Source organism: Lineus longissimus, chromosome 18, assembly GCF_910592395.1.
Source record: "Lineus longissimus chromosome 18, tnLinLong1.2, whole genome shotgun sequence".
Classification (NCBI taxonomy): domain Eukaryota; kingdom Metazoa; phylum Nemertea; class Pilidiophora; order Heteronemertea; family Lineidae; genus Lineus; species Lineus longissimus.
In genome coordinates this window covers 12,562,337-12,589,177 of record NC_088325.1, presented here as the reverse complement: position 1 = coordinate 12,589,177, position 26,841 = coordinate 12,562,337, and the positions used below count along the sequence as shown (strand labels likewise).

Here is a 26,841-nt window from a genome sequence, read left to right as displayed (position 1 = left end):
CACCGCCTGCACGGTGCACCGGCGTTGGCCGTACAATACCGGAAAACCCCAAATATTATACATTTCTTCCTGGATAATTCTTACAGTGACCATTCTCCCATTAAAGACAGTCGCTTACGCTACACAAAAATCAAAAAAAAATTGTGGGTCAACTATGGAACTTTTGAGATATATTGAATTTTGCACAAATCAGCGAAAAATGCACCAACTGGCACTGGACGGCATTTCAACACGGGCCCAAGTTCAGTGTACACATACGTCGGCAACAACAGTAAAAGGCGTAGTTTCTTGTTATCCGTCTATTCAGTAGCAATCCTGGTTTCAGAAACTTTAAATAACATGTTTCGCCAAAACAACTGCTAAATCAACACTGGCATACTGTGAGGACCAATAAATCAATGATGTTTTTAAGAACTACGGTTAGCGGTTGGCCGCGCATGAATACAAAAAACTCCCTAATGATACCTACTAGGGTCGAGGTTACCTGAACAAAATGGAGGAGGCCGAAGAAGAAAATAAGAATCAGCTGTCAGAAAATGATGAAAAAGACAGAAAAAACATGCTTGTGGTCCTTAAAACTTTGCGATCACAAGCTGTTGCTAACATGGAATACTTTCAAGTCGGGTCTGACACCACCCGTAGCCGATTTCATGCGATATTCTGCCTTTTACACGACCATCTTGAAAGGGGTATTGAACCGTTCGTTGATTATTTGTTTCGGGTAGCCAGCCAGTACGATGCATGTGGAGTCCGTGCGAACGGTTACCGAAGTCTCCTCAAAATAATTCAAAGATGCTGCATAACTGTGCTGCAAATAACGCGGCATATTTGTGTTAACAAGGAGTCGATGTTATTCCGAAGCAGTCACTATTGTCGTGAGCTCGAAGCCTATGTCACAACTTTGGGACAGTTGAGGGCGTGTCTTGTCTACGTAGAAAAGCTTCCAGAATGGAGTAAGAAAGGGTCGCTATTTGCTGACGAAGACAAGCTGATGGATGAAACGGCAGACGAATTGATGATGGAAGTCGAATCGTTGAATCAGGAGTGTTTCTATGGTCGTTGTTTAGGTTTTCAGGTCAGTGTACTGTAGCCTAAGTGTAATGTCTTCATTGAGGGAAATCAATTTATGATTTATTGCTCAACGGCTGTCACAGTGTGGCCTGATGTTAAATTGTTATCTGTCTCTAATGTAGGTCCTTGAGATGGTTTTTCCAGACTATGCAAATTTCAGGCTTAGACACAAAGTCCAAGGTTCGAGTAATCAGTATTCTTGAACTGTATTATCTTAACATGCGTCACATTCATTTGGCAAGGGTGTGCTAAAAATAACATATCCAGTGCTATTTCCTGTAAAAAAACAACAATAAACACAAGGGTGGTCATTTGTCCTCCAAGTTGACCTTGTCTTTAGGATGAGTTACTTTTAGTTGTTTACTTTCGTACTGTTGTAAGACCAATCAGATTGGAAGTCTTAACTCTAATTGTTTGAGCAACAAAATGGATGTCTCTTCCGAAAATTACTAAAAACTTGACATTCTGATTAATGCTGTAAAGAGCAGAAAGCGCTAATGTCATGTATATTATTACATTTCTCGTGTAGCTGAAATTACTATTTTCAATCTTAAATCTTTATACAAAATGAAATATGTGCCTTTTGTTTCGGGTTGTTATTATGTGTCTTAGAATATGTAAATGACAAGTAATTTACATATTCTAACTCTTTTTTCAGTACTGTGAATCGCTTCAAAAGCCTTTTCGGATGATAGCTATCGCCATGGCGTCATTCAGTGATGGTTTCACCCATGATACCTCAATGGCCAAGTTTGCCTCCTCTGTGATGCATAGCGGAAAGTACTTCATGAATCCTGAACTTAGAGCACAACAAGTTGGTATAATTCATTAGCACTGACTTACAAATTGGCTTGATAGACAATGGATACACTGATGTTGGTTGGACTTGCTTAAAGAAAAAAAAAACATGTTTGCTAGTTTGTGATACTGTTGTGCAAATGTGCACATTCCCTAATATTAATAAATAGGTGAATAAAGTATAATTTTTCTGGGAAATTTCCTCCAACTTTAATTTAAGGTCATTGCCACGACAACCAATGCCGACATTGGATTTTGCAAAGCATTTTGGAACATTACGGAGCATGATTTCTTCCAAGATCTGCCGAGGATGGTGTGTCCACCAGTCCACCTCAGCCAGCCAATCATAATCGACCCATATTCATTTGAACTACCTCGACGAGACAACAGGGGCTTTGCAACGATTCTGCCACCCACTGCTCACCGAGGTCAAGGGCCGATTTATTGTCGGCTCATATCTCATGAATATCGAGAAGGACAGGTAGGACATTTCTTGGTTTCCTCTGGGGTCTATGGTTTCCTCCTCCATACGTACAATCGCCCAATTGTTTATAGAGCTAATAATGTTCAAGTTGACACTCGTTTCTCAACTCAATATTTTTTCACATTTCTTGGGTTTAGTGTACAAATCTTCTGATTCTGACTCCAACTCATGTGCTCCAGACTTTCACCCACATGAAAAATAGAGAGGAAACCTGACCACAAAACTCTCTTATAGGCAGACATGTCAATAGTACAACCGACTTAGTAAATGGACTGACTGAATGGCGTGCACCTCAAAAATTTCCAACACAGAAGAAGTTTACAAATCAAACTACGCATTGGAGAGAACTGAATCAATGCACTATTCACTGTTTCCAGGAGCAACTCTGTAAGAAGGACATTTTTAGCCATAAATCTGCCCCACCGTCACCTTGTCTCGTCATCCACTGTCATGGCGGAGGATTCGTTGCTCAATCTTCAAAATCCCATGAGGTAGGTTAACATGATTCCAATCATGCAATCTGAAAGACTTAGATTTTAAAAAATCAAACACAGTCGAATAAAGAGGCCTTGTGCTGAGGATGAAAAGCGATATCGCCTAAGATTGCAGATTCCATGCCGGAAGAACTGAACAACCGTACCTTACTACTCCAGACTTGCTAAAAACCTTGAAATTGTACTTTTACTGATCAGGCCTACTTCACTTTGACCTAATTTGTGGAAAGATGGTGTCTGTTTGGCAATCAGTGTGTCTCTTTATTATGGTGATGACTCAAGTACATTTTGACAATGTTCTACGTATTCTTCCTCAATCCAAATTTTGAATTCATATCTTGATCTTGACATATTTTCATCTTAATGCTCTGTTTCCAGACTTACCTCAGACACTGGGCCAGAGATTTACGTGTTCCCATCCTGTCCATAGATTACTCCCTAGCGCCCGAGGATCCCTTTCCCAGAGCTGTGGAGGAAGTGTTCTTCGTTTACGCCTGGGCACTGGACAACTGTGATCTACTAGGTATTGCTGTTCTTTTTCTCATGCCCCATCTTTTAGTCTCAGATCAGTGACATGTAATAGGGCACCACCACTTGGAACACTGATTCAATTCAAGTCTGTGTGTACCCACTTATGTTTTGAGTATGTACACATGTAATAGCCCTGGCTCTTCATTATCATCGGTATAAAACAGTATAAACGTCCCAAAGCCTCTGCATCAACTGATAGATGTCGCCTCTGGGTCACAATCTGTCGCAACCGATCATCACCGGGGTTTGTTGTGATGATTTTGATAATAACTAACAGTATCACTATGTGTGCAGGGAGATGTGTATGTGGACAACATTGAAAAAGAAGTAAAGGTAGTCAAGGTACCTCAGGTCTTTCAAAATATCAGTCACGCAGTGGACAAACCTGAAGCCTCACTTAAAATCAATTAAAGTTGTAGAACCGTGGATTAAATTCTTTTTAGACATTTCAAAACTTGGTTAGTGTTATTTGAACTCTTCATGAGATGACATTTCCAAATTTCATTTGAACTACTTTTGCCTATGATTCTAGGATCCACTGGTGAGCACATCTGCATCTGCGGCGACAGTGCCGGAGGGAATCTTACCATGAGCATCTGCGTCAAGGCTATCCAAGAAGGTATCCGGCTCCCAGATGGTGTCATGGCGGCATATCCGGCCGTCCTTGTCCGTTTCACCCCAACTCCTTCCAGGCTACTTGCCATTATGGATCCCCTGTTGCCGGTGGGGATTCTGTCTAGGTGCTTAGCAGGTGAGTTTGTCTGTGAAGGGTATTTTGGATGCCGGAAAGCCTTGATTGGTTTAAGGAGAGACTATTGGCTGGTCAGATTAAGTTACACACTGTCACTGATAGGAGTCCATCCTTTCTCAGTGTACGTGTACATCAGAACTATTCAAGCCTGTATTAGGTGCATTTTTATTGCTGCATCGAACATAGGCCCCAAACTGTGCATGGCCACTTTAAAATTAACAGTTTGACCTTCCGTCTCGAGTATTTACATTGGTCCATAGCTTTATTCTCTTATTTTTCTTTAACAGCTTATGCAGGTGTAGCTGAGTCGGACATCCCGAAATACTTCAATGCTGCAAAACGACGCAATTCATCCCACAATGCCGTCGTTCATCAACCCCAGAAAAGTCACAAACGCCGCCATTCGACAAGTCTTACGAAGGGAACAAAAGGGTCGCCTGTCAAGTTCATGGTCGGAGAAGAGGAGGAAGAGACTTCGATTGAGGACGTTTTTTGTATGTCATGTCGGAGTGACAGGCCGGATTCAACTCTTGGAATGGTGGCTAATTCGACTCATGGGATGGTAGTCGATCAGACCTTGTCTGACCTGGCCGATAAGCTTTGCGAGGAGGAGTTTACAGAGGAGGACGCTCCAGATGATTGTAAGAGTGCTGCAGATGGTGATACCACAGTCACAAAAGTTGTTGATGGTGCTGCGAAGTGTGATCCCGATATTGCTAGTGATAAATCGTCATCGGGAGATTCTGCGTTGCAAGGCACTGAGGGGGAAGTGGAGTCGATTTTTTCATCATCCGATACTACTAGCCAAAGTGTTGACAAAACTCGTCCGATTTGCGATTCAGGGAATGTTGAGGAAGGTCATGCAAATAGGCTGCAGTTAGATCTAACTCTAACAGAAGAACTGAGTCAACAAAATCTACGTACTACCAATGCTCCTTTAGCTCCTAACCATCTAAGTTCTGGTCGGGAACCGGGCATATGGCATATGTCCTTTACACCAAGCACTGATAGTCCTGAATACTTTGACACGATTTCCGCAAACACTTTAGAAAATTCAAGCTCACTTTCACCCGGTAGTCTAGAGTACTTGGATGCTACAGACGCTAATTCAGAGACTCCACAGTTTCATACGCCTGGGGCTGATGCTTCCGAGGATGGTATAGGGTCTGGACCAAATATAGGGTCGTTGGCTGATGAGTGTGGGACTGATGATAACTGTGATAAAGCCGAAGGTTTAAAATATGATGATGAAATCAACAAGGCAGAAAAAGACGTACCAGCAGTTTTTAGTGAAAAGGAAGAAATTACTTCTAGTGGGGAAGGTGCAATAGAAAGGTGCAATTTGGCTGCTGGGACAACTTTGGCAGAAGATTCGAGTAACTTGAACATTGTCAGTGGAGGGGATGGTGGTACGGTCACCGAGAGTTTACTTGTTGGTAGCCAGAAAGTCAGTCGGTCTGAAGTTGTAGGCGATAGTCATGAAGAGGGGAACGTTGACAATGATAAGAGTTCCAAGTCGACCTCGGAATTACCAGATGGTGCATCTCTGGATATAACAACATTGCCCCGCCAAGTTTCCTGTGATGTTCCAACAACCGAACAGGAGATTGAAGGTGTAGTGATCGGGTGTGAGGCGGTGGAACCGGCAAGTTCTGGCGACGAACTCGAAGAAGATATCAAAAGTGACACCGTCGATTCTGGGTTTTCCAACTCAGAGGAGGAGTGGGTAGTTTACGAGGAGAGTGATATCGCTGCATTGCGACAAAAATCTGAGAGTCCGGATGGTGCTGTGGGAGGTACTAGTGCGGAAACTCAAAACAATCAAACGAGGACTCTGGCCAGGTCTAACCAGCCAGCTGATGACAGGGCTTGGTCTGCCTGGGTCCACTCAACATGGTCGCTTAGCACTAAGTTCCCAGATCAAGGAAGCCTTAAAAGTCACTTTTCAAACTTTAGAAGATATATGGGATTCTCGAATAGGAATATGTACAGTCCGTTAAGGAAGAGCCCATCGACTCCTGTGATGCCAAGTGGATCCACGTTCCAGCCTGAGAAGAGGAACATCAGCAACTTTAAGAACATCACGCATCCTCTGCATCATTTCCGCTATCTGCCGGTCACCAAGGATCCATTGATGTCGCCCTTCTTGGCCAGCGATGAAATCTTGAAGCAAATGCCTCCTGTCTATCTTGTGGTAAGTATGCTTCTGTGTATCCTTTCACAATATGCGACCCATCACAGCAAAACCAGGCACATGTTGCTTGGCAAGTTGAGACGGACTGGTTGTTCATTTCACTGTTGTCATCCTTTTGTGATATCTGATTTCTTCAATTTCTTCCATTATCTCTTAGGTCATTTCGGCTCATCATCTGTGCGACATGCGCCTGGTTTTGCTGTGAGGGGTCACATATGATTGAGTAATGATCAAGTTCGATGTCCTTTGGAGCAAAGATTTTCCTCTAACAGAGTGTCCTGCTCAAGGACACAGAGATTGCAGCTGAGGGCGCTTCTATGAGCCTAACCCACAACCGACTCTCTATCACCTAACCACTCAACATCTCTCTTCTGTCACCCCTAATCAAAATGTTTCATCCTTTTCAGGCCTCCCACCTTGACCCTCTCCTTGACGATTCGGTCATGTTTGCCAAGAAGTTAGACAGTCTCGGCAAGGAGGTACATCTGGACGTGTTTGAGGACGTTCCGCATGGATTCTTAAACTTTGTTCTCCTGAGTAAGGAGGCAAAGAAGGCTGGTGATACGTGCGTCGCAAGAATTCGGGAAATCCTCATGAGAAATATGAAAAATTCTACGCCAAAGTTGAGGAAGTTGTCAGAATCGAGATAGAAACGAAATTTCAACTAACGACCTGCCTAATCTTTTTGACTGGGGAAATTGGTGGTAGGGACATTCATGCGGACATTACATAACAAACTAACATTCAGTGACAAATTTTGGAATCTTCATGAAAGAGGAAGTAAATCAAAATTTGTCTATTATCATAAACGAGCATCCTCTCACAGCAGGCTTTTGGGTCATTCCTAAAATACACTTATTATACACTCTGATAATGAGTGTGAGTGTATTGAGGATTGTTCCACAGGCCTGCTATGGGAGGATGGGTTGCTGAATGACCTCCCTGTCTCAACTCGCTGAAGAAATATTTTAATGTTACTTATTATTGATGTTATTGTTGTTACCGAGTTTGTATAATTCAGTCATTTAGCCAGAGGTGCTACGAAGTCCTAGGTTTATCGGAGTCAAATGTGCATTTTTATATCTGTGTATATATGCTGGTGTATGTAAATATATAGACAACTCCTGAAATGTTAGGAGGATGTGGACCGTCCAATGTGGATATGGAGTATATATTTATGTAGTCTGATCGTACAACTATCCTATATTTTATAGGAGCACGTACGGACTTCTCTTCACTACAGGCTGTGTCCTAATTGATAGGCCTGGCACAGGCTGTCCACATAACTTATTTAACTTCCACATAACTTATTTAATTCACATGGTGAACTTATTTTCTGTACTCTGCCTGTAAATTGGATATAGGCCTATTTATTAGGCTGGCTGTAAAATTCTCAGAACTTCACCAACGGACTGGGCCTATAAGGAATGTATGCATGCCTGAATAATATGTACCCACATGTAGTCACTTGCACTGCATTTATATAAGGATTTAGATTATGTGCTGTAGAACCCTAATACAATGAACACTGCTATAAAAAGTGATAAGCTGGCATAGCCTCAGTTAGTATGTTAGTGTGCCGAATTGTTAACGAATTCTTACACGCCGTTTATTTTACCAGAATAAACCAAGTAATGAAATACTTCGAGTTATTTTTTTCTAATGAAGGGCCAGCCAGATTCAGCTTGTGAGACATACACGTACATGTATCTCCAGTGCCAGGTGCCTGGCAAGATGGCTGTCTGTACTCTAGGTGGCACTTAACCAACCAACTGTATTGGCAAGGGCCGCCAACGGTGCTCGAACCTTCATGAGGCAGATGCCTCGATCACCAGACCATTGAGATCAGTACTATCAGTGTTCACTGAGATAAGGTCATGTTTTGCCAATGGCAGATACAGGACATGACGAACTACATAAAATAGACAATTTGGCTGCAATGATTAATTCTAGGGACTATCGGTTTGGCTTTATCATTTTGAAATCCAGAGCCATCCCCGCTTGTCTAATGAATTTTGCCAGTACAACAGGCCAATTGGACGACTGTCCTGGTTATGTCGATAGTATTCCTTTCTTTTTTGATATATCAAAAATTCTACACAAGGAGACAACTGTTGGTGATCTGTGTCCACATCTTGACACAATTGTCTCCAATGGTCCTCCAGTATGAATGGGCTCATATCTAATGAGACAGTCTCGGCCATCATGGTATGCATGTTTAGAATTCTCCAGAGGCAGAGGTGGTCCTTGTGAATGTCGTTGTAGGTCAAAATGATCATGGGCAAGACAAAGCAAATCACAAACAAGATACCTTTTTATTCATCATAATGTTTATTAAAGTAGTCACCACTACTAACCACCAAATAGCGTGTTATGGAATTAACTATAAAGTGAGTACGTATTTCGTTATTCAACTCGCATCCTCCAAATCAAATACAACGGGCACAAGTCCCATTTTGTAATTTCGTACTGTTCGAGTCCTCTTTTAACAGCACATTAACTCCCTTGAACAGCAAACTTACCCTCTTTTAAATAGTACATTAACCCTCTTTGAACAGCACATTAACCCTCTTTGAACAGCACATTAACCCTCTTTAAACAGTACATTAACCCTCTTTAAACAGTACCTTAACCCTCTTTAAACAGCACGTTAACCCTCTTTAAACAGTACGTTAACCCTCTTTAAACAGTATTTTAACCCTCTTTGAACAGTACATTAACCCTCTTTGAACAGCACATTAACCCTCTTTAAAAAGGACATTAACCCTCTTTAAACAGTACATTAACCCTCTTTAAACAGTACATTAACCCTCTTTAAACAGTACATTAACCCTCTTTAAACAGTACATTAACCTTCTTTAAACAGTACATTAACCCTCTTTAAACAGTACATTAACCCTCTTTAAACAGTACATTAATCCTCTTCATAGCCCTCTGTCTTCATGTCATTCAGACCAAGTAATTCATTCTGTTCATAATTCCGCTCATATTCTGTTGTAACCATTTCTGGGTCTGGGTCGGGTGCGTAAAAATTCTGGAAAGGAGAATTGTAACTCTTTAGACTGCACACTATTTGAACCGCAGCAAAAAACAGCCTGACCAGAGGATCAAGATGTCAAGAAGAAACTGTGGGGAACTGAGGTACACCTCAAAGCCACAGCCAGTCTTGCATCGTAAAAAAAAAGTTTGCATCGACCCCCGCCGCAGAAATTTGCATCAACCCCCGCTAAGGAGGAGTACAGAGTTAATGTTGACTGCTGCATTTATATTACTGATCACATGCTTACTTGTAAATAACTGTTGCCGGATGGATCATCCAGTTCAATGTGTACATTCAGCCTCTTCCCAGTGATCACTTGATCAAGTTCGTTCACGAAATCACCGAGTCTGTTCCTTCTCCCTGCGACAGCACTGTCACCCATCACGAATGAAGTTCCACCTTGCAGCTGGAAACAAGACAATTTTGAAAGAAATAGAGACACCCCCACCCCCACCTACACATATGCAACTTCAGAATTCAGCATTTTTAAAGGAGTTCATAGACTCATTGACTAAACTGGTCTACAGTTAAAGCTATCCTCCTTGGATTAGGTTTAGTCAGAGACACTTGTGACCAGTTCTGACTAAAGAACCGGCCCCCAATGTGACAAGCGGTACCTTTTGCCAGAGCCACCAGTCACACTACTTTTAAATTTTGAAATTTGCCTCTTTTTTTCCTCAGGATTGCCTCGCCAAGACGATGAGGTCAAGCTGTCATATCACTTAGTTGCATCTAAGCTCCAGCCTCTTAGTCTAGATGAAAGAAAAATTCTCAACTTCACTATAAACATTACTATTTTACCAAAGTACCTGATTTTTTATGTCAGTCAAAAGGCCTTCCAATGTTGTAAACTTCCCGCCAAGCGTGCCTTCCTCGGTTTGAAAATCTAATTCCTGAATCCGGACAGCGGCCATGTCAGATTTCAGAACATCCCGTGAGAGGTCCGTCGGGTCGGTTATTTTCAGTACTATTCTCCGGCCCTTTGGTTCAACGCCTGCCCCACATTTCACCTCATTTTCACGAACTCCACACTTCTCGCAGGAAGTAGCCATGATAATAACCTCCTTGAAGTGTGGGATTGCTTAACACTGGATTAAGGAATGAAGCGATTAAAGCAAAGTTGGAGTAAAAGGTACCTTTTTGCTTGTGATGAAGAAACTAGATCCAATCTACCTTTATAAAGCCGATGACGATGAACTTCTTGGACTCTAGGTTTTGTCATGTCAAGCAAAAAGTAAGGACATTCGACCTTAAGATTCTTATTGTCGATTTCAAAAGGATACAGACTTGCTTCATACGCGTCTCACACGATGCGTGGCAATTGGGACACTGAACTTGGAAGGTGACCACTTCTTCAGGTTTTTCTACATCGTCATCTGCACTCTTGTCTTCCTCAACCTGGAAAGACACAAAATTATGATAAAAAGTAAAAAATGAAAATAGAGGTCCCTTTTTTACATGGTAGCGCTTTGTAATGTACGACATTCTCAAAGCACTTTACTGTTATTCTCAAGCCTAAGGGTAGTGAAAGACTGGCGCGGTGCCCTATGTTATTGCATTGTTGATTTATGCACTGTTCAGCTATTATGCACTGGCACTGGCACCGAGTCAGAATCATGGCCAACAAATTTCAATATGAATACACTACCGGTATGTCAACTACCCAAGGGTTGAATAACGAGTCATTGGTACCCTTCGACCATATTGATTAAAATGGGATAAGTTATATATATAAAAGTGTGAAAGGAAAGTTTTGTTGATCTTTCTGTTATGTATGAGCAACACTAACGACCAGACTGGGAGGTTAGCATGTGGGATGGTCTCACTATCCTCTGTGGGAATAGATTACAAACCCCGACATTTCCCACTTCTCACCTGATACCCTAGCGCCTCTGCCTGTTCCTTGCTCCGCTTATAATGAGTTATTGTCATCTGCTCATCCTTTCGCGGCGCATTTGGATTCTCAACAAAGCTATTCCCACTCGGATCGTCCACAGTTATTGTGAAGGGTGCCTCCAAATCTTTCAATCGTTGCAGACGGGCTATGAATTCATCAATTTTGGCCGCATTTTCTGGATCTGTGATCTGTAATATTGTAATTCATAAGCAAATGCTTTGTCTTCATTTTATGATCTAGCAGCCCAACCTCAGGGCTGCCACATCCAAACAAATATTGTTTGGAATTTTTTCTTCTTCTTTAGAATGCATAATTTTTAGACTTTTTAAAGTCTAAAAATTAAAACCCAGGGTTTCCGCCAGGATTAAATTTGAGGGAGCAAAAAATTAATTTTGTTCTTAATGAAACGGCCAGGGGCCATTGTGCTCACCGTAAGTATTTTTAGTAGACAGTTACAGAAAGTGCTACAGTATGTAGGCCTCTCATAATTTATACATGCATCTGTGACCAGTTCAGAGCCGGCCCTGGCCAAGTGGTGAATCCGAGACTTGTGGTTCCAAGCTTGTAGAGTCTAGGTGAAAATGATAGTGAAGAAACGTGCCACTCCATGACAATGGTGAATATATTTTTAACTTTGACCTCAGTGACCCTGACAGGTAGGTCAAATAACAAACCAGGGTGATATGTGATGTAGACACATCCACCCGACCATAACAATTTCATCACTCGTTACACTACAGCAATCGGCAAAAAACGATTTCCAAGATGGCCGCCTAATTAAATCTATGGCACCAAATAAATCAATAAATGAAGAAAATGTAAGATAGAACTCAGAAAAGAAAAAAGGAAAAGATGAAAAATAAAAATATTTTTGGCTGTCCTTGACCGGGGTTTGAACTCACGACCTTTGGATTGCCACAATACGAGGAAAAACCCACAAAACATGCAATTTCGGCCATATTTGAATTCCGATCTGGCTGAAACTTGGCATACAAATAGTGGCTTCTTAGACGCATCATTACACAAAATTAAAACTCTTTACATTGAACAATGACAAAACGTAGCAAGAACGGTAAAGTTTTTAACTTTGACCTCTGTGAACTTGAAAGGTGGGTCAAATCAAAAACCCATAAGATATGTGATGTATCCTTGCTAGGAGTACCTACCATGAAACTTTTATCAAAAACAAATCAGTAATAAGCGAGAAATCACACTTTTTGAGTTTTGAGTTTGGGCCCCCTGGTGGCCAAGTCAATAATCAGACCGAACCAAAATTCAGTGTAAGGTCAACTGACCTAGGGGGTCATTTGTTCAAAGTTTCAAGTTCATAACTGTTGCGGTTGAGAAACGTGCCATAGTTACACTCAAACGGCAAATTTACGCCATTTGACCTCTGCGACCTTAAAAAGTAGGTCAAATCCGAAAAATCGTGCAACATCTGAGGTAACCTTGCTAGGGGTCCCTATCATAAAAATTTCATCAAAAACAATTTGCTAATAAGCAGGCTATTGCACTTCTTACTTTTTCCGTTTTGGCCCCCTGGTGGCAAAGTCAAGAATCAGATCAGGCTGAAATTCAGCACCAGAGGTTATCTGATATAGGGGGTTATATGTACCAAGTTTCAAGCTCATAGCTTTGGTGGTTGAGAAACGTGCCATAGTTACACTCAAACGGCCAATTCACGCCATTTGACCTCTGCGACCTTGAAAAGTAGATCAAATTAAAAACCCGTAAGATATATGATGTATCCTTGCTATGAGTACCTACCACAAAAGTTTTATCGAAAACAAGTCACTAATAAGCGAGATATCACACTTTTTAGATATCCACATTTGGCCCCCTGGTGGCCAAGTAGAGAATCAGATCGGACAGAAATTTAGTGTCACGGGTCATCTGACCTAGGGGGTCATGTGTACAAAGTTTTAAGTTCATAGGCCTAGCGGTTAAAAAACGTGCCACTGTTTTTGAACTAGGATACGCCGGACAACGACGACGACGACGACGACGACGACGACGACGGACGACGGACACTGCGGTATTGCATAGACTCCCCTACGGTGAGCCAAAAAGGGTCTATGACCCCTCCTGAGACGTTTTTTGGCCCTAAAACCGCTACAATTGGCTCCCAAATGCTCTTATTTTACATATCAAATCATGAAAATTACTCATTTGACAGTAAAACAAACTTTAGTGCTCAAAATTAAGGGGGGGATGAATCCCCCCATCCCCCCTCTGGCAGAAACCCTGCTTTAACATCAAGGTTAGTATACCATAAACTTGACAGACCCAGATTACTTACACGACGAACAGGTTGTTCAAGTTTGAGATCATCCATCGTATTTTGGAGAATGCCTTCAGCAGTAGTAAGATCTACAAGAATAGGACAACATGAGGTTAATTTTAAAGCCATATAAGGGATCCGGTCATGAGAACAAACACACATATTTGTCGGTAAAATTTGATTTTCCAATTAAAAATGATAAATTTGGCCAAATAAATCCCCCCAAAATTATGTGCAGATACAGACACCTCTACCAAGAACCAGGATAAGTCCTTTTTCATAACAAGGAAATGAAACAAGTACCCTCTAGTCTCCCCCCCCCCAGCCATTCGTACTCAATTCAGTTTTGGCTATTGAATTGACATAATTTTCAGAATGACATCCTACTCTGATTTACTTACTTCCTTTGGATGATGGAATGTCCAAATCTACATCTGGAATTTTCACCAGTGCAGACGGCGTGATCACGAGCTGTCTGTTCAAGTCCTGCAAAGAAACAATTGTGACATTTTCATGTAAGAATAAGAATAAGAATTCCTTAAAGATAAGTACCCTATCTTCAAGAGGACCAGCAACGCTGCATGAAACCAGTGAACCTAAACTGCAGTACAAGGATATTTTTTAAGATTCTCGGGCCAGAGATTGCTTCTCCAAAACTGAATGCGGTCCAGAAAAAAATTTGGGGTGGCAATGAAATGATTTGAGTGGTATTTCTACTCTCACCACAATGATGCGTACCTGTTTGGTCTTGATGATGACACTGATTTTGATTCCCTTTGGTTGCAAATCGCCCAACTGCAGCAATTCTGTGTTCCTATAATTGCAGTGATCACAAGAAAATGACGACACCATCACAGACCGAAAAAACGGTATTTTAGTAGGCAACATTCTTGTCATACCCTAAAAAGAAAAATGTTCAAAGATTATGAAAATGATCGAAGTATAGTAGAACCTCTCCTAGCGGACACCTTGTGTGATATTCACCCCCCCCCCCCCCCAATTCAACATACACATGAACCCATCTTTTAAGACAATAATGCCATGACCTCCCTATTAAGGACACCTCTCTATTACAAACACAAACACTCAGTCCAATGGGTGTCCAAAATAGAAATGCCGGAATGTACCTCCAAATGACAACTTCATTCACTGGATAGGTTTTAATACCGTACCATTATTGGTGGAGCTGGGTACCAAAATAATTTTCAGATTGACCCACTTCAGATTTATTTTACAGTTAAAAAACACAAAGTGTTAAAAACAGTTTCAATTTTACAGGAACGTATATGTACACTCCTAAGGGAAAAGAAGTCCCGAAAACATGCCCTACTAGTACTGTCAAGTGTATTGCAAAACTCACATTTTCATGGCAATTCATACACATGCTTTCAATCTCCACAATTTCATCAGGATCACCACTAAGGTCCTTCACAATCACCTCTGGTTCCTGCTTTCCAGCCATTTTCTGAAAAATAAATGGAGAAAACCTATCTGAATGATTCTCGATTAGCATCTCAGTTTGATCTAACAAATTTATTATAGTATGGAAGGTCTACAGCACGCTTTGCCTCTTAACCCTTTCGTTATACACTTGTGGACACTGTAGGTTGACCCACGAAATCATCATCACATGCATTCCAAAGTCGGTCAGAGGGCCTTGTCGATACACGTGTGTGCACGGCATGATGCAATCCCAAGATGTATACAAATTGGTTCTCCCGACTTTTAAATGGGCCCATCAACTAAGTGGTCCAGTCACCAGTCACAGAGTCAGATGAGGATCCATTTCAGAATTATCTTTTTCGCGGACAATGAGAAGAAGCCATGAGGCAAGCAGACCTACCTACATCACGGCCTGAGACATTGTCCCAACCTTGCTATATGCAATAGGCCTAAAGCCTAGGCTATAGCCATCATCAAGAAGAGGAAAGTCAAGTAAAATAGTAAGTGTGGTTTTCGGCTCCCCTAGGCCTAACCCCCCCCCCTCCGCCAACTGAGTCGTAGACATGATGAAGGAAACGCATGAACAATTGGCTAAATGAAATGATATGTTCCATCCGAAATCGACCAAAGTTTGTAAGGGACTTAGTTTCGTCCGAAAATAGATCACTTTACACACTATGGCAATGTCGTATTGCAGGTAGGCGTACACGTCAACGGGTCATTGTCGGACGTCAGTTCGCCAAGCCCAAGAAAACCAAAGGAATTGAAGGATTCTTTGAACTCATCAACACACCAATAGTTTTCAGTGAAGTTCAACTGTATTCCTAGATAAATCACTTTGGTATATAGAGAGTTAGATTACAATTAACTACCACGTTAAAGTTTGAGTTCCACATGTCCGGGAAGGTAGAATTGTCCACTCAGGTCTCGTTAGGGAGTTTTTCCCAATTGTACGCGATGATGATGTGCCCAATTAACAGGACGTAACATCTATTTTAAAATGCGTTTCCAAAGTGAATGCATGAGGACAACCCATTTGTGTCGTATATCACTGGAAACGCCCGTTTCCCCTGATTCTGCATGATGTTAAATCGGGCATTTTATTTCTTTAAATAAATCATAAGCGTTGCATTTGCTCCTAGCTCTGTTCACCATCCCAAATGGCAATATTGCCAATTGGGCCGGACAATCACGAAAAACCCCGAATATTATACATTTCTTTCTGAATAATTCTTACAGTGACCATTCTCTCATGAAAGACAGTTGCTTACGCTACACAAAAATCAAAAAAAAATCGAGGGTCAACCATTGAACTTTTGAGATATGTTGAATTTTGCACAAATCAGCGAAAAACGCACTGGCACTGGACGGCATTTCAACACGGGGCCGACGCACATCCCAAGTTCAGTGTACACATACGTCGGCAACAACAGAAAAATGTGTAGTTTCTTGTTAGCCGCCTATTGAGTAGCGCTCTAGGTTTCAGAAACTCCAAAAAACATGTCTTTGCCAAAACCACTGCTGAATAAACACTGACATACGGTGGGGACCGAGAAATCAATGATTTTAGGAAGGGGGCGCGCATGAAAAAAAAATCCCTAATGAGACCTCATGGAATGATAAAGAATGAAAGACAAGTGACCTGCCAAAGATCACACAGCAGATGACCAAACGACTCCTTGCGCTTGCGCGATAACCCCTCGCTGGGGTCAAACATGTAACCGACCAATCACAACCATTATGAAATTTGCACATGGCGGTGATCACTTAGGTTAAAAGCCGCACGAGGTTTCCGATTTTCGGGGCGTTTTACTCAAACAGTAGATAAAATATATCGGTCGCAACTATATACAAGTGTGGTTTATCTATCGAAGATTCAGAAAAACCATAAAACAGCAGTATGGGTAACGTACATGCAGCGGCAGCAGGCAATGTCACGGCTCCGGCTTCCGCAACTCTCGTCCCTCCACCACCGCCGATGACCGCTGCGGGCACTGCTGCTGCAAAACCCGAAGAAATGGCTGATAATGCCAACGGAATGAACCCTGGCTCATTTGAGGATTTGCACAAGAGGTGCAAGGGTATGTTTTCGAATGGTTGTCACCCAGTCACTTGTCACCAGTTGGTCTGCAACAAATGTCAAAATCAAATGGTGTGAAGATAGCATGACATAACTAATCCCTAGGGAGTAGGGCATAGGCCTAGCGCCATGCACTTGATTGGGATTGGGAACCACGTTTACATAACATAGGCTCTAGTGTTTGTCGTCGTCACATCACCATGCATTTTTACATTAAGGTGACCTGACGCGACGTCTTCGTAAACGTTGTTCCCAATCAAGTGCATGGATCTATGACTATAGTCGAAAGTCACACTTCTGACTTTGGCCAGGGCCTTTTGGGAGGGGTGGGGGCTGAGGGTGGTCTTTGGGTTTGCTCTCGATCTCATTTATCTCGATCTCATTTATCTCGATCTTATCACTTGCAATCTTACCATCATTTTCATCATCAGGGGCCGTTGCCACGAACTGGCCGTTGCCTTTGAATACTGGCCTGTCACATTTGGCACACTTAAGATTAGAAGACCAACACAGAAACAAAAATATATCAAGGCTAATTCAGTTTATACTTGTTTTCAGATATTTTTCCTTCACCATTTGAAGGGGCCAAACTCCTGATCAATAAGGGATTGAGTAATCATTTCCAGATTAGTCATACATTGACAATGAGCAGCCTCCAACCCTCAGGATACAAGTTCGGATGCACATACGTAGGAACAAAGTCATACAGTCCAATGGAGGTTTGTATGACCATGCTTTAGTGCCTCACAAACTGTTGAGCACTGATCAGAAGGAAAAAAAACAAATTGAGTCGGATGACTGTATTTTGAAGACAGCCAAATTTTACACTGGATATGAGTGTGAAGAAAAAGACATCCTTCCTGCTCTCAAATGAAGGGGAAAAATAGCTTTGTTTAATATTTAAGAAGCCTCGTTGCTGCTTAGCTAAATCTACACCAACAATCACATTTCAACATCATCTCAACTAAAACTCACCAATTTATAGTCAATTTATCATCAGTTATACTGCAGAGTCTCAAAACCTAGCTTACTGGAGTGAATTCTGCTTTGATCTCTGTGACTGGACAGTGGACTGCTTGTTTTGGGTGTGGCATTCATTCAATCATAAAGAGCTTGGGTCTGGTTTCAGTGGTACTCATATATTTCTTTTCACTTCAGGTGTTCCCTGTATTAATTGGTGAGGTCGACCCAAGTGGTAATCTGAATGCCAACATTATTCATCAGTTCTCTGAGAGAATTAGGTGCAAATTCATGTCACAGGTGAGTCTGGGTGCTCCGTTGGATATGATGAAAAATCACTGACTAGCCTTTACCACTGACTAACTATCGTGTCTATGATTTTGCTGTTTTCATGGTGGGAAAAACTCAGATCAAAGAATCTCACCTTGGGCTAGCTGCAAGTGCAAGGTGGAAAGGTGTATTGCTTCCTGCCTTTGTTTAAATCGAATTGACAGAGGAGGGGGAGTAACAAAGATGCCTTATATTTATGACATGTATGGCATCTAACTGTACATCCTACCAAATCTAAATCAGTAAAAGCTTCCTTGGGAAGACTTATCATGAAAAAAAGACGCTCTCAGTGGTGAACTACGTGTAGGGTACAACATGTCACTGGTCTGAATTTTGAAGACGAGGTGGATCACTGGTTGAAGACGAGGTGGATCACTGGTTGTATTCTTATCAGTAAAAACAACCAAAGTGAATTATAATTTACACTGCTCACTTCACTGGTCTTAAAAAATCAGTATAAGTTACCGATTAACATTCCTATTCAGATTCAAAATTCAAAAATGGTGACTACTCAGTTTACATCGGATTATAAAGGAAACGATTTTACTGCCTCCAGTACTCTGGGAAATATAGACGTTCTAGAAGAATCAGGTGAGTTCATAAAACGTTTGCGACGATTATATATCTAACTTTGGACTAGTAAAAAAGTGGTTGTGAGAGCTACAAGTTAACAGACCAGTAGCAAACAGAAGATGGTGTTTTCTGTGTCTGTTGTACCATGGATTAAAGAAGTTTGTGGTTGTGCCGATGTTAACGGTTGTCTTGGCTCTGAAGCACAATGTCTGACTAGTATGAGCTCTTGGACTCCTCTCATTGTTTGAGTTGCAACAGGCATTAAAGAAACTTTGCATCATTGGCAAGGCTGTCAAAATGCCCTCTATATCTTGACTTTAGTAAAATCACTGTTTTCACCTGCTTGGACGTAATGTTTTTCGCATGTCTTTTTCCAGGGATAATCGTTAACCAGTATCTTCAAAACCTATCAAAGAATTTTGCGATGGGTGCTGAGCTGTTGTATCAATACGGGCCACAAGTTCCTGGCAGGGAAATAGCTGTGTTCACATTGGCTGCTAGATATTCATGTTAGTATTGCTATCAGTAAAGTAGTTCTTTTTTCGCAACTTTTGTGAATAACCTAACTTCTCAAAAACAGTGGAGTTTGAAAAACCAAAGATATTTGCCCATTGTATTTGGTTGTATATTGGATGACATCAGTTTTCATTGATATTTTCAAGAGTAAGAATATGGTTTTGTTCTTTCAGCAAAAGACTGGCAATTTAGTACCAATGTTTGTCCATCGGCCGGTGGGGCACATGCATGTTACTATCATAAAGTCAACGACAATTTACAACTAGGAATGGAAATGGAGGGTAGTCTTAGAATGCAGGAATGTACAGCTACGATAGGTTATCAGTATGACCTTCCAAATGCTAATATAACTATGAGAGGTATGTAAAGAAAAGTTCTAGTACTTTGTTTTGTCTCCAGAAAACAAAAAGAACATCAGTTGTTGTTTTAAAGGGTAACTCGTGTCAAATTTCACCATATAATGTTTTAGCTCTTTTTGACAAATGACTACGTCACTTTTCTCATAAATCGGTAAGGTTTTCGAATCGAAATGCACATTTTCTAGAAATTGATGGTTTAATCCCGCCCGGACGGCTCGCTTCGATGCCGTTTTCGTTGATGACGTCACAACATGAACATTTTCGCGGTCGCGGTGGTTTACATTCAGCAATTTTATGATAAATCTAATCAAAAATGGAAAATTTGAGCTTTAAATTTGTGATCAACAATTAAAAACGGAGGTATTTCCGCAAAGTTGTAAATCACATCATAGTATCACATTAAATGAAGCCTCTGAACAGTAAGTCATTTCCTTTACCTCATGTTTCTGTTTGTTCTTTCAGGTCAGTTTGACAGCAACTGGTGTGTAGGTGCCGTTTTAGAGAAGAAGCTGCTACCATTGCCATTCACTCTTGCACTCAGTGGATATGCTAATCAAGTCAAGTCGGCGTACCGATTTGGACTCGGACTCATTGTAGGATAATTGAATATCAACATGTATTTTAACAATCCGGAGTGTGTGGCTAAACCACTTTACGACGATCGATATTATGATAGATATTTCTGTCCGGTTTGTCATTTGGTTCGCATCGATACCCCAAAATGGCGTTTTGGTGCATGTTGCAGTGCATGGCGTTAGGTTATTGCCGCAAATGACGCCCTAGAAAGCAGTCCCAGACATAATCATAATAACGTTGTGGGCCGTCCAGTTGTGAAGTGGTCAGCTTCGAGGATTAGCATGTAATGTCACCAAATGTCGTTACACCTGCGAAATCTTGTTCCATATACATATGTGAATTCCTTGTGCATGTTGTGCACTGTGAGGGGACTGGGGACTTTGCCTGATATTTGGGCTCTTGTCTGGGGCATGATGTTCCGGCCCAATTCTGCCAGTGACAGATCACAGGATTGCTGTGTTGAGGCTCCAGCAGTAAACAAACACAGTGGTAATTGCAAAAATCTTATAGATGTGTCGTTTGGAAGTGTCTTGTTTCTCGGCAATCACTGTAACTCGGCAGATTTGGGACATGGTACTGATAGAATGTGATAAAAGCTTTACGAACCGTTTGCAACTCATTTGGAGTTGTTGTTTTTTTCAAATTAGATATTTCTGGGTAGTTTGGTGATCTGGAGGCCATTGAGAATACTTATGGCCATTGGAAATAGGCCCCACTTTATATTCCCTGAACACTCCTTTTGGTTTGGGAGACCAAATCATGGTTTGCATTTTGCACATTGGGTATTCCCCTTTCTCACCTAAAGTATTATCCTGTGATAGGGTAATCGTTCTATTGACCCGCACAAACTGTATTCCATGGATTTTTGCTCACGTTACGGCTCTCGGTACACATCCAAGTATTGCACAGTAAACATTTGGTTCAAAAGTTTACTTGTTGAAAGCATGATTTCTTGAATTACATGACACGTAACTGAAACCTGTTACCAGTGACAAAATATGTTATGAAAACTGGTATTGTACCTCTGTCTTTAAAAACCTTGAGTGGACCAACTTAATGTCTTGGCCAGTCCATTTAGTGTTGATGAAGTAACAGATTCTTTGTATTATCTGTTCGGCAAGATTGTTTCCTAGGTACTTCTGAAACAATCTGTGTCGTCAATATTTTTAATTCTTAGCGATACCCTTTCCTTACAATTCATGATGGGGGTGGTTCTTGCTCTTCCAAGTAACCGTTAGCGGTCAAAACCAAAGTTGCATTAGGTAACCTGACGTTATTGCATTCGTACCAAATGGACTGGTTATTGGCTGCCTATTCTACAACACCTTTGATTACAATGAAGAATTGATCACAGTGTATAATGCACTTCACCCACTGTGCCTTGCTTTGACTGCAGTTCAGTTTCAGGTGTTTTAGAATGAAAATTGATACCGAACTGGAAGCTCTGGTTGTCTCACCTAACACCGAGAGGGTGGAGCTATCATTTCATCCAAAACGTTGGCAGCTGTCACCCTCGTGGTTTTTTGGTGAGACAACCAATACCTTCAGTGCGATATCAATTCCACATTGTCATAGGGCGCAAGCTTTGAAGAGTATGTATTGAAAGTTGTTGTGGTTCCAGCAGTGTCTTCAGCATGTTGGGTTGGAAGACGTGGCATTTCAGGCTGCTGAACACCCTTGGAGAATTGAGCCCTTTTGTCTGATAATTTGACTGAATCTTGGACTCCAACATGACCATGGGAGTTGTATGTTTGTTGTGAATATTTTAACCAGTTTGAGAGAGATTAAGTAATGGTTGTATACTAGGAACTTTTGAATAAATTAATTGGATATTTCCATAAAATGTGAATAGAAGATTGCCTGAGTTGTCTTTTGAAGTCCAGTCTGCTGAGTTCTCAAAGCATCATACTTTACTAATGGATTATTGACCAATCCCTCCTTCAATTGTGACGGAGCATCATAAGCAAGAGGTGGGGTGTGCAGATTACGGTCAACAAACATGTGGCTATCGGATCCATCAATGAAGCACTGGTTGCTGGTTGGTACCCCTGCTTCGTGCTGGTTCATGATACTTTATAGAGAAAGACCACATCAGCTGATGTTCTAATGCAAGATTGATTGCGACCAGGGCTCATACAGGAAAGTAGGTTATATAATGTAGAAACGCTACTGGAATAATGAGGATGGTTACAAGGCTATGTTGTCCTTGATGTCGAGTCCTATTGGGGACATAGTGGGCGATGGATCCATGAATATCGAGTCTGTCACCCTTGGTGTGTGTGCCTTCGGGGAATGTACATGAACTCCAGGACAGAGATTGTGATGTCCTGTAGGCCATGGTGGTTGGGGAAGTAGAAGTGCCCTATAACATATGTGGCAATGTTTGAGGTGACGCTGTCTACCACAACCACATGTCACACTCTCCTGAAAACTATGTTTTGTAAAACTAATTTCTGAAAGATCAATATTTTGATTTTGCTAATGTGCCTTTACTAATAATGGTGAGAGAGATGAGACAGTCACAGCCAGGCCAAATCAGTCTTGGCTGCTCTGCCAAGTTGTCGACATGGTGAGAGAGATGAGGAAGTCACAGCCAGGCCGAATCAATCCTGGCTGCTCTGCCAAGTTGTCTACATGGTGAGAAAGATGAGGAAGTCACAGCCAGGCCGAATCAATCCTGGCTGCTCTGCCAAGTTGTCGACATGGTGAGAGAGATGAGGAAGTCACAGCCAGGCCGAATCAATCCTGGCTGCTCTGCCAAGTTGTCTACATGGTGAGAGAGATGAGGAAGTCACAGCCAGGTCGAATCAGTCCTGGCTGCTCCACCGTGTTGACAACGTAATGAGAGAGATGAGGCAGTCACAGGCCAAATCAGTCTTGGTTGCTCTGCCAAGTTGTCAACATGGTGAGAGAGATGAGGCAGTCACAGCCAGGCCAAATCAGACCTGGCTGCTCCACCGTGTTGACAACATGATGAGAGAGATGAGACACTCACAGCCAGGCCACATCAGTCTTCGCCGCACTGCCTAGTTGTCTACATGGTGAGAGAGATGAGGCAGTCACAGCCAGGCCAAATCAGACCTGGCTGCTCCACCGTGTTGACAACATGATGAGAGAGATGAGACAGTAACAGCCAGGCCACATCAGTCTTCGCCGCACTGCCTAGTTGTTAATATGGTGAGAGAGATGAGACAGTCACAGCCAGGCGAATCAGTCCTGGCTGCTCTGCCAAGTGGTCAACATGGCAAGAGAGATGTCAACATGGCAAGAGAGATGACGCAGTCACAGAGTGAGATGAGGAAGTCACAGCCAGGCCGAATCAGTCCTGGCTGACCCACTGTGTTGACAGCATGATGAGAGAGATGAAACGGCCATAGCCAGGCCGAATTAGTCCTGGCTGCTACACCGTGTTGACAACATGATGAGAGAGATTAAACGGCCATAGCCAGGCCGAATAAGTCCTGGCTGCTACACCGTGTTGACAACATGATGAGAGAGATGAGACAGTCACAGCCAGGCCTAATCAGTCTTTACTGCTCTGCCAAGTTGTCTACATGGTGAGAGAGATGAGGCACTCACAGTCAGGCCGAATCAGTTCTGGCTGCTCCACCGTGTTGACATCATGATGAGAGAGATGAGACAGTCACAGCCAAGCCAAATCCGTCTTGGTTGCTCTGCCAAGTTATCAACATGGTGAGAGAGGTGAGGAAGTCACAGCCAGGCCGAATCAGTTCTGGCTGCTCCACCGTGGTGACACTTATTATGGTGAGAGAGATGAGACAGTCACAGCCAGGCCTAATCAGTCTTTACTGCTCTGCCAAGTTGTCAACATGGTGAGAGAGATGAGGCAGTCACAGCCAGGCCGAATCAATTCTGGCTGCTCCACCGTGTTGAAAATAATTATGGTGAGAGAGATGAGACAGTCACAGCCAGGCCTAATCAGTCTTGGCTGCTCTGCCAAGTTGTCAACATGGTGAGAGAGATGAGGAAGTCACAGCCAGGCCGAATCAGTCCTGGCTGCTCCACCGTGTTGACAACATGATGAGAGAGATGAGACAGTCACAGCCAGGCCAAATCCGTCTTGGTTGCTCTGCCAAATTGTCAATATGGTGAGAGAGATGAGGCAGTCACAGCCAGACCGAATCAGACCTGGCTACTCCACCGTGTTCACAACATGATGAGAGAGATGAGACAGTCACAGCCAGGCCACATCAGTCTTCGCCGCATTGCCTAGTTGTTAACATGGTGAGAGAGATGAGACAGTCACAGCCAGGCGAATCAGTCCTGGCTGCTCTGCCAAGTTGTCAACATGGCAAGAGAGATGACGCAGTCATAGCCAGGCCGAATCAGTCTTTACTGCTCTGCCAAGTTGTCAACATGGTGAGAGAGATCAGGAAGTCACAGCCAGGCCGAATCAGTCCTGGCTACTCCACCGTGTTGACAACATGATGAGAGAGATGAGACAGTCACAGCCAGGCCGAATCCGTCTTGGTTGCTCTGCCAAGTTGTCTACATGGTGAGAGAGATGAGGCAGTCACAGCCAGGCCGAATCAGTCTTTACTGCTCTGCCAAGTTGTCAACATGGTGAGAGAGATCAGGAAGTCACAGCCAGGCCGAATCAGTCCTGGCTGCTCCACCATGTTGACAACATGATGAGAGAGATGAGGCAGTCACAGCCAGGCCGAATCAGACCTGGCTACTCCACCGTGTTCACAACATGATGAGAGAGATGAGACAGTCACAGCCAGGCCACATCAGTCTTCGCCGCACTGCCTAGTTGTTAACATGGTGAGAGAGATGAGACAGTCACAGCCAGGCGAATCAGTCCTGGCTGCACTGCCAAGTTGTCAACATGGCAAGAGAGATGACGCAGTCACAGAGTGAGATGAGGAAGTCACAGCCAGGCCGAATCAGTCCTGGCTGCTCCACCGTGTTGACAACAAGATGAGAGAGATGAGACAGTCACAGCCAGGCCGAATCAGTCTTTACTGCTCTGCCAAGTTGTCAACATGGTGAGAGAGATGAGGCAGTCACAGCCAGGCCGAATCAATTCTGGCTGCTCCACCGTGTTGACAATAATTATGGTGAGAGAGATGAGACAGTCACAGCCAGGCCTAATCAGTCTTGGCTGCTCTGCCAAGTTGTCAACATGGTGAGAGAGATGAGGAAGTCACAGCCAGGCCGAGTCAGTCCTGGCCGCTCCACCGTGTTGACAACATGATGAGAGAGATGAGACAGTCACAGCCAGGCCAAATCCGTCTTGGTTGCTCTGCCAAGTTGTCAACATGGTGAGAGAGATGAGGCAGTCACAGCCAGGCCGAATCAGACCTGGCTACTCCACCGTGTTCACAACATGATGGGAGAGATGAGACAGTCACAGCCAGGCCACATCAGTCTTCGCCGCACTGCCTAGTTGTTAACATGGTGAGAGAGATGAGACAGTCACAGCCAGGCGAATCAGTCCTGGCTGCTATGCCATGTTGTCAACATGGCAAGAGATATGACGCAGTCACAGAGTGAGATGAGGAAGTCACAGCCAGGCCGAATCAGTCCTGGCTGCTCCACCGTGTTGACAACATGATGAGAGAGATGAGACAGTCACAGCCAGGCCGAATCAGTCCTTACTGCTCTGCCAAGTTGTCAACATGGTGAGAGAGATGAGGCAGTCACAGCCAGGCCGAATCAGACCTGGCTACTCCATCGTGTTGACAACATGATGAGAGAGATGAGACAGTCACAGCCAGGCCAAGTCAGTCTTGGTTGCTCTGCCAAGTTGTTAACATGGTGAGAGAGATGAGGCAGTCACAGCCAGGCCGAATCAGTCTTTACTGCTCTGCCAAGTTGTCAACATGGTGAGAGAGATCAGAAAGTCACAGCTAGGCCGAATCAGTCCTGGCTGCTCCACCGTGTTGACAACATGATGAGAGAGATGAGTCAGTCACAGCCAGGCCAAATCAGTCTTTACTGCTCTCCCAAGTTGTCAACATGGTGAGAGAGATGAGGAAGTCACAGCCAGGCCGAATCAGTTCTGGCTGCTCCACCGTGCTGACAATAATTATGGTGAGAGAGATGAGACAGTCACAGCCAGGCCTAATCAGTCTTTACTGCTCTTCCAAGTTGTCAACATGGTGAGAGAGATGAGGAAGTCACAGCCAGGCCGAATCAGTCCTGGCTGCTCCACCGTGTTGACAACATGATGAGAGAGATGAGGCAGTCACAGCCAGGCCGAATCAATTCTGGCTGCTCCACCGTGTTGACAATAATTATGGTGAGAGAGATGAGACAGTCACAGCCAGGCCTAATCAGTCTTGGCTGCTCTGCCAAGTTGTCAACATGGTGAGAGAGATGAGACAGTCACAGCCAGGCCGAATCAGTCGTTGCTGCTCCACCGTGTTGACAATATGATGAGAGAGATGAGACAGTCACAGCCAGGCCGAATCAGTCGTTGCTGCTCCACCGTGTT

The 26,841-nt window shown here is 43.0% G+C and overlaps 3 protein-coding genes across 3 annotated transcripts; 2 read left to right on the top strand and 1 right to left on the bottom strand.

The window, feature by feature from the left end:
- The first annotated feature begins 499 nt into the window (after positions 1-499).
- On the top strand, positions 500-7,950 carry LOC135502394 (hormone-sensitive lipase-like). Its single transcript, XM_064795197.1, has 8 exons — positions 500-1,075; positions 1,730-1,885; positions 2,090-2,350; positions 2,731-2,844; positions 3,226-3,370; positions 3,911-4,129; positions 4,417-6,323; positions 6,731-7,950. The coding sequence occupies exons 1-8, from the start codon at positions 560-562 to the stop codon at positions 6,971-6,973; spliced, it is 3,561 nt and encodes a 1,186-aa protein (XP_064651267.1). The 5' UTR covers positions 500-559; the 3' UTR covers positions 6,974-7,950.
- A 674-nt stretch (positions 7,951-8,624) lies between these two features.
- Positions 8,625-15,908, bottom strand: LOC135502267 (zinc finger protein ZPR1-like). The gene is made up of 10 exons (XM_064794946.1): positions 15,778-15,908; positions 14,902-15,006; positions 14,280-14,441; positions 13,943-14,027; positions 13,560-13,630; positions 11,239-11,448; positions 10,647-10,761; positions 10,173-10,444; positions 9,611-9,769; positions 8,625-9,357 (listed from the first exon to the last, which is right to left on the bottom strand). The coding sequence occupies exons 2-10, from the start codon at positions 15,001-15,003 to the stop codon at positions 9,238-9,240; spliced, it is 1,296 nt and encodes a 431-aa protein (XP_064651016.1). The 5' UTR covers positions 15,004-15,006; positions 15,778-15,908; the 3' UTR covers positions 8,625-9,237.
- Positions 15,909-16,736: 828 nt separating this feature from the next.
- Positions 16,737-22,221, top strand: LOC135502262 (mitochondrial import receptor subunit TOM40 homolog 1-like). The gene is made up of 7 exons (XM_064794940.1): positions 16,737-17,065; positions 17,623-17,783; positions 18,223-18,324; positions 18,840-18,945; positions 19,305-19,436; positions 19,617-19,802; positions 20,265-22,221. The coding sequence occupies exons 1-7, from the start codon at positions 16,885-16,887 to the stop codon at positions 20,402-20,404; spliced, it is 1,008 nt and encodes a 335-aa protein (XP_064651010.1). The 5' UTR covers positions 16,737-16,884; the 3' UTR covers positions 20,405-22,221.
- The last annotated feature ends 4,620 nt before the right edge of the window (positions 22,222-26,841 follow it).